Below are 17446 nucleotides of genomic sequence, written 5' to 3'. Positions count from 1 at the left end.
TGATTTGTGATCATTTATAAATCTGAGATTTCTTTAAATTTATCTTAATATAGTCTACGCATACTAGGACTAGAAGAAATACACTCAAAGGATTAGCTTGTTAAAATATTTGTTAATTCCCCTTGAACCAGAGACAAAGATAATGTAATTTACTATTCATATTAACAACTTCTTTTCTGACACTTTGCATTGGCTAACACTCGTAGTCATATGATATTGATAGCATCATTATATGGTTGGGATTCAAAATTAAACAAATAGCCGGGTCAATTTTGTTATTTCTGATTGTAAGAGTTTTGGTAATAATCAGTAAAAAAAGAACCACGTGAGCGATACAGGCCCTCTGGGCCTCTTGTTTAAAATGAAAATGTAAATAAATGTAAGGAGAATACTGTTGTACAGACATTAAAATTGTGAATTACATGTGAATCAAAATTGACGGCGTCGTGGAAATACAACGACGAAGAAGTTCCGGAATTATTGATCCTCTCCGGATCGATGATTGGAGTGCTGTATTTTATTTCCGGTCGAAAAAAATACCACTTGAAGTATTGTTTATTTTCATTGATTATGTATTGTAGTACTGAAGGTAAGTGCCTTTTTGACGGTCACCATTTAAATGAATAGTTATCGTGTTCTTCATTCCATCAATGTTGTGACTTACAACCGATAACATGCAAAACAGCAATTGAAAACCACAACAACCACACTGGCCACAGCCACAGGCGTCTAGATCTGCTGCTTGTTTTAGAAAAAATATAATAGCCTAGCTATTATGAACATAGTAGGGGTACGTTATTACATTTTTTCTAAAACCAGAAGCAGGCGCCTGTGCTCTAACCGAGAACCGTCTTTGCATCATGGAACATACATCTGTTGTAAATAGCGAATGAACCACAGGGCCTTGTTCCTAATTATGAGATGTGTACATTGTAAATAGACGTGACCTATCATATACATACCCTAGTTATACTGTATTTCGTCATTAGGAGTGAGGCCCTATGGATGGACTCTCAGTATCCTCCACTACATTATTATTATCTTTATTTCCTCCAAAGTGGCAATATGTCATAGACTACATTATATTTACACATACATTACAAAAATAGATAAATTTCTGTTGAAGATGTGTACAGTGTGTGGCAGAATTGAAAGTAAGACTATGTGTGTGCGTGTGTGTGTATGAGTCCTGGCGCCAGGGATATGATTGGTGTGTGATAAGATATATATATATTTAAAATAGCGCAGATAATTCTACCCGTAACTAAAATGATTGGCTAGCCTTGCGCGTGCAGGGTATAAAAAGAGCACGCATATCTGTGCGCGTGGCACATTAGAGTGACAGGCGACTTATATGTAGTATATCATTTACAGGGTCTGTGGGGTGGACGTCGTGCGGTATACAGTATTTTGAAGGTGCGTTGTACAAATGTACGTCTGCGTGTGAGAGTTGTCGGTATGTCTTTATATGTTGTCTTGTCTACTATCTGGTCGTCCTAAATTTAATAACTTTAATAAATGACAGGAACATGTTATCTGTGTTGTTATGTGATTACTACAGAGAGGCGGAACCCTAGGGAGATAGCCTGGGTTGAACATACATACGGAATATCATTCCTACTACAAGTGTATAAATCAACTAAGAGATATATGACATAGGCCAGAAACATATAGATGTTTTGATATCCTCTTATTCTTCAGTTCTAAAGTGATAAGTGACATTTGTAATTATTAAGATGGAAATTATTTGCATTGTACCTTATGTTTCAATATGTACATGCGTACAGTATCAGTACAGTGCCGTTATAAATCTCTGGAACAATTGATAAGTATTGTTTATCTACATGTAACTCTAATGAATTACATATTAAATCAATATTTGACCAAAGACCAGGTAATATATACATACACTCTGTAATTTAAATATGGAAAAATGGAAAAAAATTGTGTTGTGGAGTAAACAATATTTTTATTCAATTGAATATAGATAATTTCATATAAAGTACCATGTATAGCGGAATGGGACTGAATCGATCATCGATACTATGACCACTAGTCCGCTAAACCTGCCTATATATTATTAGGCTTTTTAAATTTTTTTTTTTTTTTGCCTAATAGACTATATATTAGGCAAAAAGAAAAATTAAAAAAGCCTAATAATATAGGCAGGTTTAGCGGACTATATGACCACATGCATGTAACTTAGTAACCTGGTGTTTGGAGGTCCTGGGTTCAAAGCCGGATTTGGCCGCTGCATACATGTACATTGTAGATACATATAAACTGTATATACTTATGTAACCAACCTCTGGCTGATTTATGTTTCAGAATCACCATATATACAGCAACACTAACACTGACAGTTTGGGAGCAGCAATGTAGTGGTTGGGATGTTAACTCATACTGATAAGTATTTCATCTCACATCAACTTCACCATATCAGTAAATTGGGAGTAATTCCATTCATAAAGAAGAGTTTTATTGGAAGCTGGATCCATGCATTCCAGAAAAATCATGAGGAACTTAACATGAAATCTAATTTAAATCATATTTGCATCTGTGATTGCCAATTATTATGATCGGTAATTGTTTTTCTTCTCAACACTTGCGATTGGGGCATAATTCAATAAAGGAATAAACAAAAATGAAACTATTAAGTTACATTTAGGCCTATGTTATATTTTCTTTTCTTGTGGTCATGACTGCTTTGACTGGTCATGAACTTGTAGAAACTCATGCAGCTAATAAACCATTCAAGTGTGACATATGTGGAAGAGAGTTTTCTCAGAGCAGCAAGCTGTTAAATCATGTGAGAACACATACAGGGGAAAAACCATTTAAGTGTGACATCTGTGGTAAGGAGTACATTCAGGAATTTGAATTGTCAAGACACACCAGAATACATACAGGAGAGAAACCATTTAAATGTGACATATGTGGAAGGGCTTTTGCACAGAATTTTGAGTTGTCAAGACATGTCAGATTTCATTCTCAAGAAAAGCCATTCAAATGTGATGTCTGTGGGAAGGTCTTCACACAGAAATTTGATTTGTCAAGACATTTCAGAATACATACAGGTGAGAAACCCTACAAGTGTAAACTTTGTGACTTGGAATTCTCCAACAGCAGTACCCTGTCAAGGCATGTCCGTCTACATAAAAGGGAAAAACTTTTTAATTGTGACATCTGTGGACTAGAGTTTAACGGGAATTCTGATCTGGTTAGACACAAAAGAACACATACAGGGGAGAAGCCTTTTCAGTGTAATACTTGTGGGAAAGAGTTTTCTAGAAATAGTCACCTCACATCACACCTCAGGATACACACAGGTGAAAAACTATTTAAGTGTGACATATGTGGTAAGGAGTTCTATGAAAACAGCAACCTTTCAAAACATGTCAGGATACATACAGGAGAGAAACTACTTGAATGTAACATCTGTGGTAAAGGGTTTTTAAGAAAAAGTCATCTATCTGAACATCTCAGAATTCACAAAGGTGAAAAACCGTTCAAGTGTGACATTTGTGGTAAAAGCTTTTCTCAGAGTAGTAACTTGTTAGTGCACGTAAAAATACATACAGGAGAGAAACCATTTAAATGTTACATATGTGGAAGGGAGTTTTCTCGCAAAGGAAATCTTACAAGACATGTTAGTACATGTACAAATGCCGGAACATCCACAGAATTAGTGGTACAAATTACGTGTAATTTATGTGGTGAAGTATTGTGTACATGTACAAATACAGATACCGGTACAGAATTACAAACACCATGTAATGTATGTGGTGAAGTATTGTGTAAGTGTACACATACAGATACCTGTACAGAATTACAAATACCATGTAGTGTATGTGGTAAAGTATTGTGTATATGTACACATACAGAAACTTGTACAGAATTACAAATACCATGTAATGTATGTGGTGAAGTATTGTGTAAGTGTACACATACAGATACCTGTACAGAAATACAAATACCATGTAATGTATGTGGTAAAGTATTGTGTATATGTACACATACAGAAACTTGTACAGAATTACAAACACCATGTAATGTATGTGGTGAAGTATTGTGTAAGTGTACACATACAGATACCTGTACAGAATTACAAATACCATGTAGTGTATGTGGTGAAGTATCGTGTAAGTGTACACATACAGATACCTGTACAGAATTACAAAAACCATGTAATATGTGTGGTGAAGTATTGTGTATATGTACACACACGGATACCTGTAGATCTACAGTGATACAATTACCATTGAAATGTGATATGTGTGGTGAAGCGTTTTGTGATGGAGATTCACTATCCAAACATGTCATGGACCATATAGGAAATGATTCCTTCAAAAATTAGCATCTTCTGAAGAGGTTTTGTCAAATGTATGTACATATATAGTGCACTGTATTTGTGTGCAATAAGGTCATCAAGTAAAGACAAAGTTGATCTCATCATTGATACTAGACAGTTTACCATCACATATAGTATCCACAGTATTTTCATTTCCCTCTGAAATATCTCGTGGCAAAATTGAGACTGGTTCTCTAAACACACTATTTTTTTTAATTGCAAATTCATTATTGTCTGTATGCGATCAAAACCTCTGAAGTACATGTATTTAGTACATGTATTTATATATTTCTAAAATTGAGCACTGTCAAGATTCTAACCAATCTGATTGCTTGCTTTGTAACATTTTAGATTTTATTTTTCTTCATGTGAGGAAATGCATGATTATATAATTATTTTACAATTGTTTTATGAAGGGGTATTAAGAAAACATAATACAGATAGTAAATATATTTGTTTTTTATTTTGTTTTACATGATTAATATCATTTTTTGTTCACCTGTCTGAAAGGCAAGAAATTTTATATGACGTCCATCCCTTGGGTGTCTGGTGTCAACTCTTGTTTAAACAACTTCTAAAATACCAAGTGAGTCAAGTGACCCAGACAAATGATATTGGGCCTGTAGCATGCTATAAGATGAACAGTTACCAGTTTTGTGTTTGTTTAAATAAATGACCTTTACATGCATCAAAGGTCATAGGGGCTAAAAAGGCTAAACTCTTCAAACAAATCCTTGTTAATGAAGTAAAACTAGTCAAACTAGAGATCTGATATTAGGGCTGTAGCATGCTGGATGAAGGGCTAAGTTTGTTTAAATAAATTACCTTGATCTAGGGATCACTTAGTTTGAACTAGAATGACTTCTTTATGATAACTTACAGGCCTAGAGACATTAGATTGATTCTGTTTCAGTTGATGAAATAAGGACTGTCAATTTTGTTTTGAAAACGAAGGATACTTCATTCATGGTAATATGTTTTGAGTAGAACAAAATCTTAAATGCTTTCTTCTCTTATAAAAGGACAGAGAGACCAGATATTGAGCTTAAATCATCTTTAAAAAACACATCTATTGAGTATTGACTACTATAATTTACCCTTTTACCTAAAGATGAACTGCAGCTACCAAGTATGTTTATGTGGTTTGATGCACGCCTGGATGACCCGAACAACATCAGGAGGCTGCCAGGACAGCCACAAGAGGGACTTGGAGCGATCGACAAGATACATGTAGGACTTTCAGGGAAATTCAAGGCGTGGTTCTACCAATACGGACTTCAAGACAGGTGATGTGACAGACTCGAAAGATCAGACTTGTTGGCTTTGAGACTAGAAAGAGGAGGGAATCGTCTGCAATCAGCTGAGAGCTGCCTGAGACATCAGGACATCGTGGGTACAACGGGCGTAGGACACCAGGGACTGTAGGACGCCAGGGACTGGGTACAAGCCATGTGCAGCGCTAGCGAACATCAGACAAAGCCGGCAAGAGGAAGATGGTACAGGAACAACATCAGGAAAATGGAGGAGGAAATCAGGAAGGCCAAAGTGATGGAGATGGTAGCCTAGGGCACATGGACGAGGTGGGGAACTACAGACAGAAGACTGTCTTGGTCAGACACCTGGCATATGGAACCTTTTCGAATCCAGTTCTACCTGCTGAGGTCAGTTTACGACCTGTTTCCCTCGCCTACTAACCTCCATATATGGGGCTTGACTGAGACTCTAGACTATCATTTGTGCAACCGACCAGGGAACCTTGCGCATGTACTATCAGGATGCAAGGTTGCCCTTACACAAGGACGCTACAGATGGCGCCATGACAAGGTGCTAAGAGAACTGATTGACATCCTGGAGAGGGAGAGGACAAGAAGCGTAAGCCTGCGAAGGGTTGTATGTTCATCAACTTATGAGGCGGGGAGGGAGGACACACTTCTACAACTGTTCACCAGTGGGGAATTCTTGACGGCGCACAGAATTTTGAGGTGAGATTTGGGTCAATTTAGACAGAAAACTGGTATTCCCCGACATCATCCAGACCAATCTGCGTTCAGATATCTTCATATGGTCACAGCAGGGAAAGAAGATGGTCATGGCGGAATTGACACTTCCATGTGAAGAAAGATGCATTTGAATGAAAGTAGGGGAAGTATGAAGCAATGGCAGGAGATATCAGAGCCCTAGGTAGGAGTGTTTGGGTCTTCCCAGTGGAGATCGGATGTAGAGGATTTCCTGCACATTCAACATGGAGAATGTTTGCAGCACTGGGTGTAAAGAGCAGAGACAAGAAAGCAGCAGTGGACCGACTGTCAAGAACAGCAGAGAGGTCGTCCAGCTAGCTGTGGTGAAGACGACAAGACATGAGCTGGAAGCTATCCACAGATGAGCAGTGATTTGGCCAATTATTTTGCCATTTTGAGGACGTTTCAGGTTAGGAGTCGAAACGTTCAGGGAGAGGTTGACCTGACTGATGGCGTCTGTGGAGCTGCAATCCAGGAATTGTAGTTAGGTAATGTATAATATGTAATAATATATGTTTCTGGTTTAAATGATTAGCAATAACTTTCATTTTGGATCACAGTCAGGGGTCAAAATAAGCTTAAATCTTTTAATGACTTATACAAGTAATGGTACATGATTTACAATAAATTTAATACCTGCCACTGCCAGGGATCGAACTCGGGACCTCTGGATTACTAGTCTGACGCTCAACCGATCGAGCTAAAGAGAAGTTCTCTCTAGCCGAGCGATATATTGCGGCTAGTATTGACCAGGGATACATACATATTGAGGAAGACCTGGTATATGTGACCTGTATCATTCTGGGATAAAGGGCTACAAACTGTGATCAAAGGAATAACATGGCCTTCAATTGAAGGTCAGGTGAAACTCTTTAATCAAATTCTTCCAAATTCTGACCCAAGAACATGATACTGAGCCTGTATTGGATAAAAATAAGTTCAGGATAACAGCTTCTTCCTAGTAAGAAAAAGAACAATAGACCCGGACATGCTAGTGTGAGGGGATGCAAATTATAGTTTGTCCAAATAAAACATATTCACCTTTATTCAAGGTCACAGGGTAAACTGGCTAAATGTTGTTGAAACGATCGACATGGTCTATCAGTGGCGTAGGAAGATGAAACTTAATGGGGGGTGGGGGCAAAGGTCCTCAATATTTCGTAAACCCCCCTCGAGCACCCCGCACCCACAGGAGATACTTGATATACGTTTTTTCATATATCATAATCATTGTACCCATCTATAGACAGTGGCGTCGCTAATAGGAAATTAATGAATACGCAAATTAGCGTGCGAGTTCGGGGGTTCCGGGGTATCCCCTGGAAAAAAATATTACGATTTAGAATGATTGAGATGAGTTTTTTACGATGTATTTTGATGATTTTTGCGAGCACCGAAGGCGCGAAATTTTGGTGTTTGGGGGATCGGGGGGTTTCCCCCGGGAAAAAATTGTACGATTTAGAATAGCTGAGATGAGTTTTACGATGCAATTTCTTGAATTTGCGAGCGCCGAAGCCGCGAGATTTTGATGTTTTGGGGGTCGGGGGTCTCCCCCAGGAAAACAATATACGATTTAGAATGGCTGAGATGAATTTTACAATGTATTTTGATGATTTTAAAGCGTTCTTAACACGGTAATTTTTCGATATAAAGTTACCTGCATTTAGACATGATAATTGTGAGTGTCGTCATACCATTATGCAACCCAGCTTGATCTGAACATACCGGATTCACACCATTGGCATATTGTTGCGTAACCCAAAATAAGAATGAATCGATTGTCTTTACGATAAAAATGAGACATGAATACCTGGTATCAGAAGTATGGCTAAAGGGACAATTCAGTCAAAGAGTGCATTAAAATACTTAATGTAGAATTTGTCAATATTTTTTGTTTTATGTTTCATAAGGAGTGTCGAACAATACCCTTATGACATATGTTTCGTGGTTATGTAACATAATTAGCCTGACTGAATTATCCCTTTGACGTTTTTCAATTTTAGACAAGCAATAAGTTTAAGTTGGGCTAAAATCTACTATTTCAGAACTCGGATCTAATATCAGAAATCCAATATGTTTTGATCCAGGTGCATGTAGCCACGAGATTAAGATACCAAGTAATCTTTTAGGATCGTGCAGTACCTGTAGTGAAGCAACTTCTCTAGCTAATGATATCCAGTACAAAACTCTCCCTTGAACCAGATACTTTTGATATTCGTACTGAGTATACCCTTGGCTAGCTAGCGAAGTTGGTAGTGGATGTGAGGGGGGCTTATGGAATCACTCCGGTGTCGGCGTTGAAAATCCCAGGTTAAGGTTTTGGTGTAAAAAAACTTATCTGTCACTACTGACATTGAATACTGCAATTATTTTTTATTGTAATTGTTGCTATGGGTGAGGACAATCATTTAAAGGAACCAAATGCTGGATTTTGAGAATCTCAAGAGGCCCAATTGGCCAAAATAGCCAGCTTAAGGTTTTGGTGTAAATGTTGAAAAACATTTTGGATTATAATTGTTGCTATGGGCGTGGACAATCATTTAAAGGAGCCAAACGATGGATTTTGAGAATTTCAAAAGGCCCAATAGGCCGAAATAGCCTGGTTAAGGTTTTCGTGTAAGTGTTGAAAAACTGTTATCTGTCATAACTGACATTGATTTCTACGATCATTTTCGATTATAATTGTTGTTATGGGTATGAACAATCATTCAAAGGAGCCAAATGCTGAATTTTGATAGTTTTAAAGGGCCTAATGGGCCGAAATAGCCAGTATGAAGATTTAAGATTAAGATTTTGGTGCAAGTGTTTTAATATTGTTATCAGTTACAACTGACGTTGATTTCTACAATTATTTAGGATTATAATTTGGTATTGACAATCACTGAAAGGGAGAAGCTACTTAATTTTGAGAATTTCAAGAGGTCCATTAGGTTCAGATTCGGATTCTTTATCTTGCTGAAGTTTTACAACTTATCGCAACAAACAAACAAAAACAAAACAAAAAATAAATAAATAAGACATAAGGACATTGTTTACATTATAAAACCATATACACTTTCACGCATATTCACACTCACCCATACAAGTTTGATAGTAAACAAATTAAATTCTATATCTATTGTAGTGTCTATAGCAGAAAGAGAGGGAGAGAGACAGTAAAAAAAAATTGGTCTTAACCTGACAGTAATTTTCTTTTTCTAAACAAAAAAATATATTTACCAAAATAATTTAATTCCTTTACATTTTGTGTAGATTGTATTTAAAAATTGAATTAAATTTACCATGCTAGTATTTCTGACATAATATGGTTTTATAAATTTTAATCTTAAATCTTCATACTCCTTACATTTTATAACGAAATGGAATTCATCTTCAATATCATAATTACAAAATGAACATATTCTCTGATTCCTAGGTATATATTCCTAGGGTATCTTCCCCTCTCTATATTCAAATCATGGACAGATAACCGAAATTTAGATGCGTTTCTCTTAACTTTAATGTCTAAAGATTTATTTAAATAAGGTTAATAAAAATAAGTTATAATAAGATGTTTGTATAGATTTCCTTTAAATGAATCATTTATCACGCTTTTACCTTCCTGTCTAAAAAGATCTTCTAACTTGAGTTTTAATAGATCAGAATCAGATCTAAGAAACGATTCCAAATCATACATATAGCCCAAACCACAAATATTTAATTCCAATCTCAACTGTAAAATCCAGCTATGATTATTTTCTTCTATTTCTTGAAGACATTCCTTTAAAATGCAATTGTTAGTATTTTTTTAGTTTCATCCAGTAATTAAATATTCTGATTTACCTGATAATAGATAAAGAAACTCCTCCAAGTTCAGTATATACCATAGCGTTAGTAGTTTTGTTTCTTCACACCAAGTACTCTTTTAAGAAGCTGGTGTGTACTGTTTCAAAGTCAGGAACTTAATGAAATCCCCATATTTCACATCCATAATTCAAAACACTACGAATCAAAAATTGCCAAACTGGTTTCAATATTTAAACCGTTGTTTTTGCATACATTGATTCAACAGCGAACAAAGCTTGAGATATGCCTTTGAGTTTTGGAAAAATATCCGTAATAGTTTAACATCAGTCCCAGATGATTGAAGTCATTTACGACCTCAATTGGCTCATTATTGTAATACCATTTCTGAAAACATCACCTTGTACTTTGTTTACATTTGTTCCTATTTTGTCTATTTTTGAGTTCATTTTTTTTTTTATTTTTTTCCATTTTTTCGAATTGATTGCTATAGATCCTAGTCTAAGATGAAATTTAGACAGTAACATGCTGATACTGTCTGTATTTTCTTCCTCCATGAGGTTCTGAAGTTTCATTCAGAACTTCAGACACAGGTTTTGATATTGCCGACTGTGATGACAACAGTCTAAGTTTGCATGTCTTTATATCAATGCAATTACAATATTCTGGACCAGTATTTTTGTTTGTTTGATTAATTAACGTCCTATTAACAGCCATGGTCATGTGATGACAGCCTTTCATGTATGCGGTATGTAGCGTGTGTGTAATGCGAGGTGCGTGTTTTGGGGGACTGCGGTATGTTTGTGTTGTGTCTTCTTGTATAGTGGAACTCTTGTTATGGTGTTAAATCACTGAAGCCTGCTGCCGCAGACACCAAGCAACACACCCTATCCGGTCACATTATACTGAGAACGGGCGAATCAGTCGTCCTTCTCCCTGTATGCTGAGTGCTGCAGGAGCAGAAACTGCCACTTTACAGACGGCTTTGGTGTGTCTCGGCAAGGGAACAGAACCTTAAGCTAACCTCACAGGGAGAGTATTCAACAGAAGGTCAAAAGTGAGGCGGTGTCAAGGGAGACATTAGGAAGAATAAAGTCAGTTAGGAAGAAGAAAAAATGAAAGATCCTTAATTTAGTCGCCTTTTACTATCATGCAACCAGTAACTTGCGTTTGTAACTGAACTGGCAGAAATATCAGTTGGCAAAGTACCTTGCCGAACTGTCTGAGTCACAAGGGAGAACATTGGTAAGTTGGTCACGCTTGATGCTCTCGAATACAGATATATAGTTCACTTCCTTTGTATTCGCCAAAAGTGATAAAAGTCACATTTGCAGAAATGTTTGTGGAAACTTTTTCAGTGTACGTTGCATTTGGGTATAAGCTTGTAATGTTTGTAGGTTTAATGTAATAATTTAATAATAATATTTCATATGTCATTTATACATTTTTATGTCGAGTGTTGTCCATTTATTTATGCATAATTAGTGACAATTGGCTATGTAAAGTTCTTGTTATTGTTGTCTGTTGATAGGTTTTACCTGTCGGTATTTGTATTGTACGTAATTAGTGTTCGATAGCCGGCATGTGCAGTCACTGACCGTGTTGGTGTTACGAAGCCGCGGGCTAGATCAGAGTAGGACTATTATTTTGAGGTTTTTCAATGTAAAACCAATTTTCATGATGTAATACTTACCATAACTTTAGTATGCAAATACGCTACCTACACCCATCTTTGTAGCCCCAACAAACATAAGATTTGAGAATCCCGTCTCCCTACCGTACCTCATCTCGTACTCGACGAGAGTAACATAGAGTGGTCTCCCTTCCTCAAAAACCCTTTATGGAGTCACAGGGGCAAAATGGCTGAGGAGGAAATGGGAGGAAACAGAAGAGTGGGACTCCATAAAGTTATGGTAAGTATCGCATCATAAATATTGGTTTTACACTGAAAAACCTCAATTTCATTTCATTAATACGTTACCATAACTTTAGTATGCGAATTCGTCTTACCGTAGTGGAGAGTCCGAAGCCAGGCAGCCCAATCAAACGGCAAATCCAGGAGCCAAGCCCCAGTAGGGAGCATAAAAAGGGTTCCAGGAACCCCCCGAAGGAAAGGTATAAAAAATGGAATACCTCCCAGAGAAAAGAGGAGTACCATCGTGATGCCTGCCCGCATACAGTTAAAACCAAAAATAAATACCATGTCTAGGGCGGAGGGACAGTCACAGACTGAACCGCCACAACTGGACCCAAGGAAAACAGTCCCTCAGAATGAGAGGACAGGGACCGGAGGTAAAAGTCAGTGAAAGTAGACTGACCACGCCTAAAGGCAGCAAACATGATGTCCTGGAATGAGGACCCATTTAGGAGAGCCAAAGAAGCTGCAAGCGCTCTATACTCATGAGCCCTCACCTTGCATTTCGCCGGACATATCCATCTGGAAATAGACAGGGAGGAGATATCCTGCTGACCCTGTTTAATGGGCAAGAATAGACGAGATCACCTGACATATCCATCTGGAAATGGACTGGGAGGAGATATCGTGCTGACCCTGTTTCATGGGCAAGAATAGACGAGATCGAGTACCTCGCCCCCCCCCCTAGTTTTATCAAGGTAAAACCTAAGTGCTCCACAGGGACACAGCAATTGATCATTCTCCTCAGACTCAACAGAGACTGTCAAGGAAGGAATCCTAATGGGATCGGGCGAGTAACCAGGAATCTGATTCTTTGCCAAAAAGGCAGGATCAGTGAGAAGGGTAACGGCAGAGCTATCTCTGGCCCAACGAAGGCATGAAGAGTGAACAGACAAAGCATGGATATCACTCCTCCTACGGCTTGAGGCAAGGGCAAGCAGGAAGACAGTCTTAAAAGTTAAAAACTTTAGGGAGACAGACCCCAAAGGCTCATCAGGAGCCCCCTTCAGTGATTCTAACACAAGTGCTAGGTTCCACTGTGGAGCTAACTGCCGTACCCTAGGCCTGTCCAGACTGAAGCCCCTAATCAAGGCAGACAACGAGGTGGAAGACCCTACCTCTCGTCTATCATGAAAAGAAAGTACACTGGCAATAGCCTTGCGGTATCCCGCAATAGCACCAGAGGCAAGATTCCGTTCCCTAAATAGATAGAGAAGAAAATCTGCAATCAGCTTGACAGAAGCCTTGATCGGATCAATCTTCCTGCCGATACACCAATCACAGAAGATCTTTCAGCGTGACTGGTAGACGGCAGAAGAGGAAGACCTAATTGATCGGGCGATGCGGGCTGACACGTCTGAAGAAAAGCCTGTCTGAGCGAGGCCTCCTGAGATAGCTTCCACGCGTGAAGATGGAGGATCTCGGGACGTGAATGCATCGTCCGTGACCGAGGCTGGCGCAGGAGATTGAATCTGGGTGGAAGAACCAGAGGAACATCCACCAGAAACGACAAGAGCTCCGGAAACCAGGGTTGTCTCGGCCACATGGGCGCTATCAGAAGGAGGGAGCAATGATGCGTCCGAAACTTCATGGAGGGAATGCATAAGCCTGCATCCCCTCCCAATCCAGAGATAGCGCGTCCACAGCCCAAGCCAATTGGTCTGGCACCGGAGAGACAAAGGTTGGCAACTGGTTGTTCAGGGAAGTGGCGAAAAGGTCTATGTGAGGCCTGTCCTACACCTGACAAAAGCCCTCGAAGATCGAGGGATTTAATTGCCATTCTGTCATAACCGGCTGGCGGCGCCTGGAGAGAGTATCCGCCAGAACATTCAACCTGCCTGGAAGATGCTTGACTAAAATAGTCAACTGCATTTCCTGACAGAGAAGAAGAACACGGATAGCGAGGGCGCAAAGGACATGGGACCTTGCCCCCCTGTCTCTCCAGATACGCGACAACTGTAGAATTGTCCGTAGCCACACAAACCACCTTGGAATGCAGAATCTTTCGAAAATCCTGCAAAGCCAACAGGACAGCCCTCATCTCCAGCACATTGATGTGCTCGGAGAGCTGATCCCCAGACCATTCCCCTGGCTGGCAATGGCCATCGAGGTAAGCCCCCCAACCTGTCATGGACGCGTCCGTGAACAAGGTCATGGTGGGAGCTGGCTTGGACAACGGAACCCCCTGTAGAACATTGTCGTTGAGAGTCCACCACCGTGCAACCTCCTTCACGGACTGGTTGAGAGGAAGCCAAGCCTCACATTCCCTGCTGGCAGGAACCCAGTTCGCGAGGAGAAACATCTGGAGAGGTCTGATGTGAAGTCTCCCCAGGGGGACTACATTTGCCATGGAGTTGTGATAACCCAGAAAACTGAGAAACCAACGCACCTGGACGTGTGACCAACCGATGAAGGTCAGAGCAAGATATCTGGCCTTCTCGAACTTCTCCAAAGGTAGAATGGCAATGCCCTGAACCGTGTTGAAACGGTTTCCCAGGAAGACAAAGTCTCGAGAAGGGGAGACTTTGGACTTCTCTCTGGAAGGAATGAAGCTGACTTTGAGCGAAAGTTTCAGGATCAGACGGGTGTTCTGCACCAAAGATCCCCGCACTAGGTGGAGCATGAGGGAATCGTCGAAATAGATGTGAACATCTATCCCCTGGAGTGCAGAAACCCCACGACAACCTGCAGCAGCTTGGTGAAAACCAAAGGAGCTGTCGTGAGCCCGAAAGGCATGGCCCGGAACTAAAAACCTTCCCGTTGCAAGTGAAACGGAGGAATTTCCGTGCCGACTTCTTGATGGGAAGGTGGAAGTAGGCATCCTTCAGATCTACTGAAGTAGCCCACATCCCCTCTCTCACCGAAGCTATGATGCTCCGTGGAGTCTCCATCTTGAAGTGAGGAGAATCTACGTGCCTGTTGAAGGCACCTAGATCTATGATGGGACGCCAAGCTCCGGACTTTTTCCGAACCAGAAACATTCTGGAATAAAAGCCCGGAGTGCATTCCACCATAGGCACCTCCTCGACCGCGCCCTTTAAAAGCATGGTCCTTACTTCCTCCTGGAAGGCAAGTGCCTTTTCTGGATCCCCCGGAGGAGGGAAGAAGATAGGTCTTGATGCCAAGAGCGGATCCCGCAAGAGGGGAATGCCCAACCCCTCCTTGACCACGGACAAAGCCCATGTGTCCTCTGTGATTTCCTTCCGCTCTGTGAGGAAGAAGGACAGACGACCTCCTACAGGAAGATCGGGACGAGGAAGATCGAGACCCTCCCAGGCGGGAGAATCGCTTCCTAACCCGAAACTGAATCCTGCGGGAGAAGGACCGGAATCTAAAACTGGAGGAGCGGAGTCCTCCAGAACAGACCCCTCGTCTGGAATGGCCACGGAGGGGGAAAAAGAGTCAGGAACTCTTCTTCTTACCCCCAGGAGGGTTCTTGCCCTTCTTACCCTTCCCCTTGTTGCCCTTGAAGTAAGGCTTCGACTTCGGCTGCGCAGTAGACTGAGGAGCTGAAGTTCTAGCCTTCTTCTTGGGAGGCACGGACCCCTGCGAGGTACTGGCCTTCACGGTCTGCAATCTCTTCAAAAGAAGGGCGGAAGCGACCGAGTCCTCCTTCAAATCCTTCTGAACAGAAGCAAGAGTCCCTCCAAAAAGAGTGGACCCACAGAAGGGGGCAGTCAACAATCGGGACCGGTAAGGTTCTTCGACCGGGCGGTTTTTCAACACAGAAAAACGCCTAGCCAACAAGACATTGGCGAGCAATGACACCAGGGCTCTCAATGCCCTGTTCAGGGCAGAGGTAACTCTGTCCTGAATGTCGGCCTGCTCTGTCTCAGATATCCGACCCTCAGGCACATCGGATACCCTATATAGACTAACCGTCAGAAAGTCTATATAAGACAGAATTTGAATGGAAAGGCGCAGCAGCCTCTCCATCTTGTGGTGCTCCTTGGAGCCGAACACCACCTGGTCCACTGACTTGCCGGGCCAAGCTGCCAATTCTCTAGACTCCAGCTTAGCTGGCTGAGAGGACAGCAGTCCATCGTGAATGGCATAATCAGAGGCCTGAACCTCTGATAAATCACCAACACTGAGCTGCAACCCGGCAAACCCAGGCGTGCGAGATGAAGAAGAATTCTTCTCCATAACTCGAGACTGGGCAGTGGCCAGAGCTGAAGACACAATAGTGCCTTCTGGCAGTGAGCGATCTGACTGAGCAGATGCCCGTGGAGCCACCAAAGAACCCAAAAGGGTGGTGGACTCCGGGTAGATGATGCGGAAGGTGGTGGGCAAACCTCCGCCCCGAGAATCCGAGATACATCGGCCCTAAGGGCCCGCATCCCAGATAAAACCTGCTGGGCATCCACCTCAGCAGCCTCGAGGTCACCCTCATCCTGAAAATCCTCAACCTGAGGATCTGCATCCGACAAACCAGATTGGTCAATATCGGAGCAGCCAGGGGAGAGATGAACAACATCATCATCCTCTGCCGAACCCACGACCTCACAGTCCATATCCTCCTCGTTACCTGGACCCGAGGTCCCTACGGAGAGAAAAGGGCCAGCAAGAGGGACAGACTCAGGAAAACTCTCCTGAGCAGGCTCCAACAAGTGGCGTTTAGGAGCCGAACTCCTAACCACAGAAGCTGAGGGCTTTGACCTAACGGACGAAGCTCGACCCTTTGACTCGGAGACAAACGGGACTGCACGAGAAGCAGAAGTCCTAAAGGTCCGGCGAACCTTTCTAGGACCGGCCGTAACGGCCCCCGAAGCAGCAGTAGGTTGGGGGGGGGGGGGGGCAACCGAACAGCTGACAGGTCTCCGCGAGGGAGAGACTAAACCCCAAGGGTTCCAAGAAGGAATAGCCATGGGGTTAAAACCGTATCCCTGAAAATACGGAAAAGGTCCCGTGGGTTGGGAGTGACCCCAGAACTGGCCAAACTGGCCTGCCTGAGACTGGGGCTGGCCAACCTGACCAAAGGACGAGGTTGGACCACCACTCCCTCCAAGTGGAAACCCGGACATGTATGGGCTAGGCCCATAACTGCCGGGATGCAGCTGAAACCCAAAACCATCCGCAGGCTGGTTTGGGCGGCCCAAGGATGGTTGCCCGCAGGCACCCGTATACCCTTAGCCAGGGGGAAAAGGAGGCCGAAAATCGGACACCTGACCAACAAACCCAGGACCCTGAGGATGACCCCCTGGGAAAACCGAGCCAGCACACTCAGGAGCGGACCTAATAGGACCGGGACCAGGTAACTGGACGGGAGGGAAAGTTGGACCAGAATTGATGCCGGGATTAGAGAGCTGCGCATCACTAATGCCAGTGGAAACGGACAAACCAGAAAGGAAGTCTGTAGTCCCTGAAACCAAACTCGGA

The 17446-nt window shown here is 41.7% G+C and overlaps 2 protein-coding genes across 3 annotated transcripts; one reads left to right on the top strand and one right to left on the bottom strand.

Moving 5' to 3' along the window:
• Nucleotides 1-504: 504 nt before the first annotated feature.
• LOC138307296 (zinc finger protein ZFP2-like) lies at nt 505-11548 on the top strand. Of its 2 annotated transcripts, XM_069247960.1 has the most exons (3): nt 515-589; nt 1375-1416; nt 2329-11548. In XM_069247960.1, exon 3 carries the CDS (start codon nt 2699-2701, stop codon nt 4355-4357), a length of 1659 nt encoding a protein of 552 aa, XP_069104061.1. In that variant the 5' UTR covers nt 515-589; nt 1375-1416; nt 2329-2698; the 3' UTR covers nt 4358-11548. The 2 variants fall into 2 exon arrangements, with proteins under 2 accessions (XP_069104053.1, XP_069104061.1); XM_069247952.1 differs by lacking the exon at nt 1375-1416 and having other exon boundaries at nt 505-589.
• Nucleotides 11549-13295: 1747 nt separating this feature from the next.
• On the bottom strand, nt 13296-17091 carry LOC138311653 (uncharacterized). The gene is made up of 5 exons (XM_069252935.1): nt 17013-17091; nt 16363-16769; nt 15490-16279; nt 14821-15440; nt 13296-14726 (listed from the first exon to the last, which is right to left on the bottom strand). Exons 1-5 carry the CDS (start codon nt 17089-17091, stop codon nt 13296-13298), a joined length of 3327 nt encoding a protein of 1108 aa, XP_069109036.1.
• Between the last annotated feature and the right edge of the window lie 355 nt (nt 17092-17446).

The sequence above is a fragment of the Argopecten irradians genome, chromosome 1 (assembly GCF_041381155.1).
Source record: "Argopecten irradians isolate NY chromosome 1, Ai_NY, whole genome shotgun sequence".
NCBI classification, from domain to species: Eukaryota; Metazoa; Mollusca; class Bivalvia; order Pectinida; family Pectinidae; genus Argopecten; species Argopecten irradians.
This window is presented reverse-complemented; position numbering and strand designations above follow the sequence as displayed.

Coding starts and splice junctions, on each gene's coding strand:
- LOC138307296 (XM_069247952.1), top strand. CDS start 2,699: ATGACTGCTTTGACTGGTCATGAACTTGTAGAAACTCATGCAGCTAAT.
- LOC138311653 (XM_069252935.1), bottom strand. CDS start 17,091: ATGTCCGGGTTTCCACTTGGAGGGAGTGGTGGTCCAACCTCGTCCTTT. Junction 16,770..17,012: donor CCAGCCCCAGTCTCAGGCAG/GCCAGTTTGGCC, acceptor CTTCTCGTGCAG/TCCCGTTTGTCTCCGAGTCA. Junction 15,441..15,489: donor GGGCAAGAACCCTCCTGGGG/GTAAGAAGAAGA, acceptor TGGCCATTCCAG/ACGAGGGGTCTGTTCTGGAG.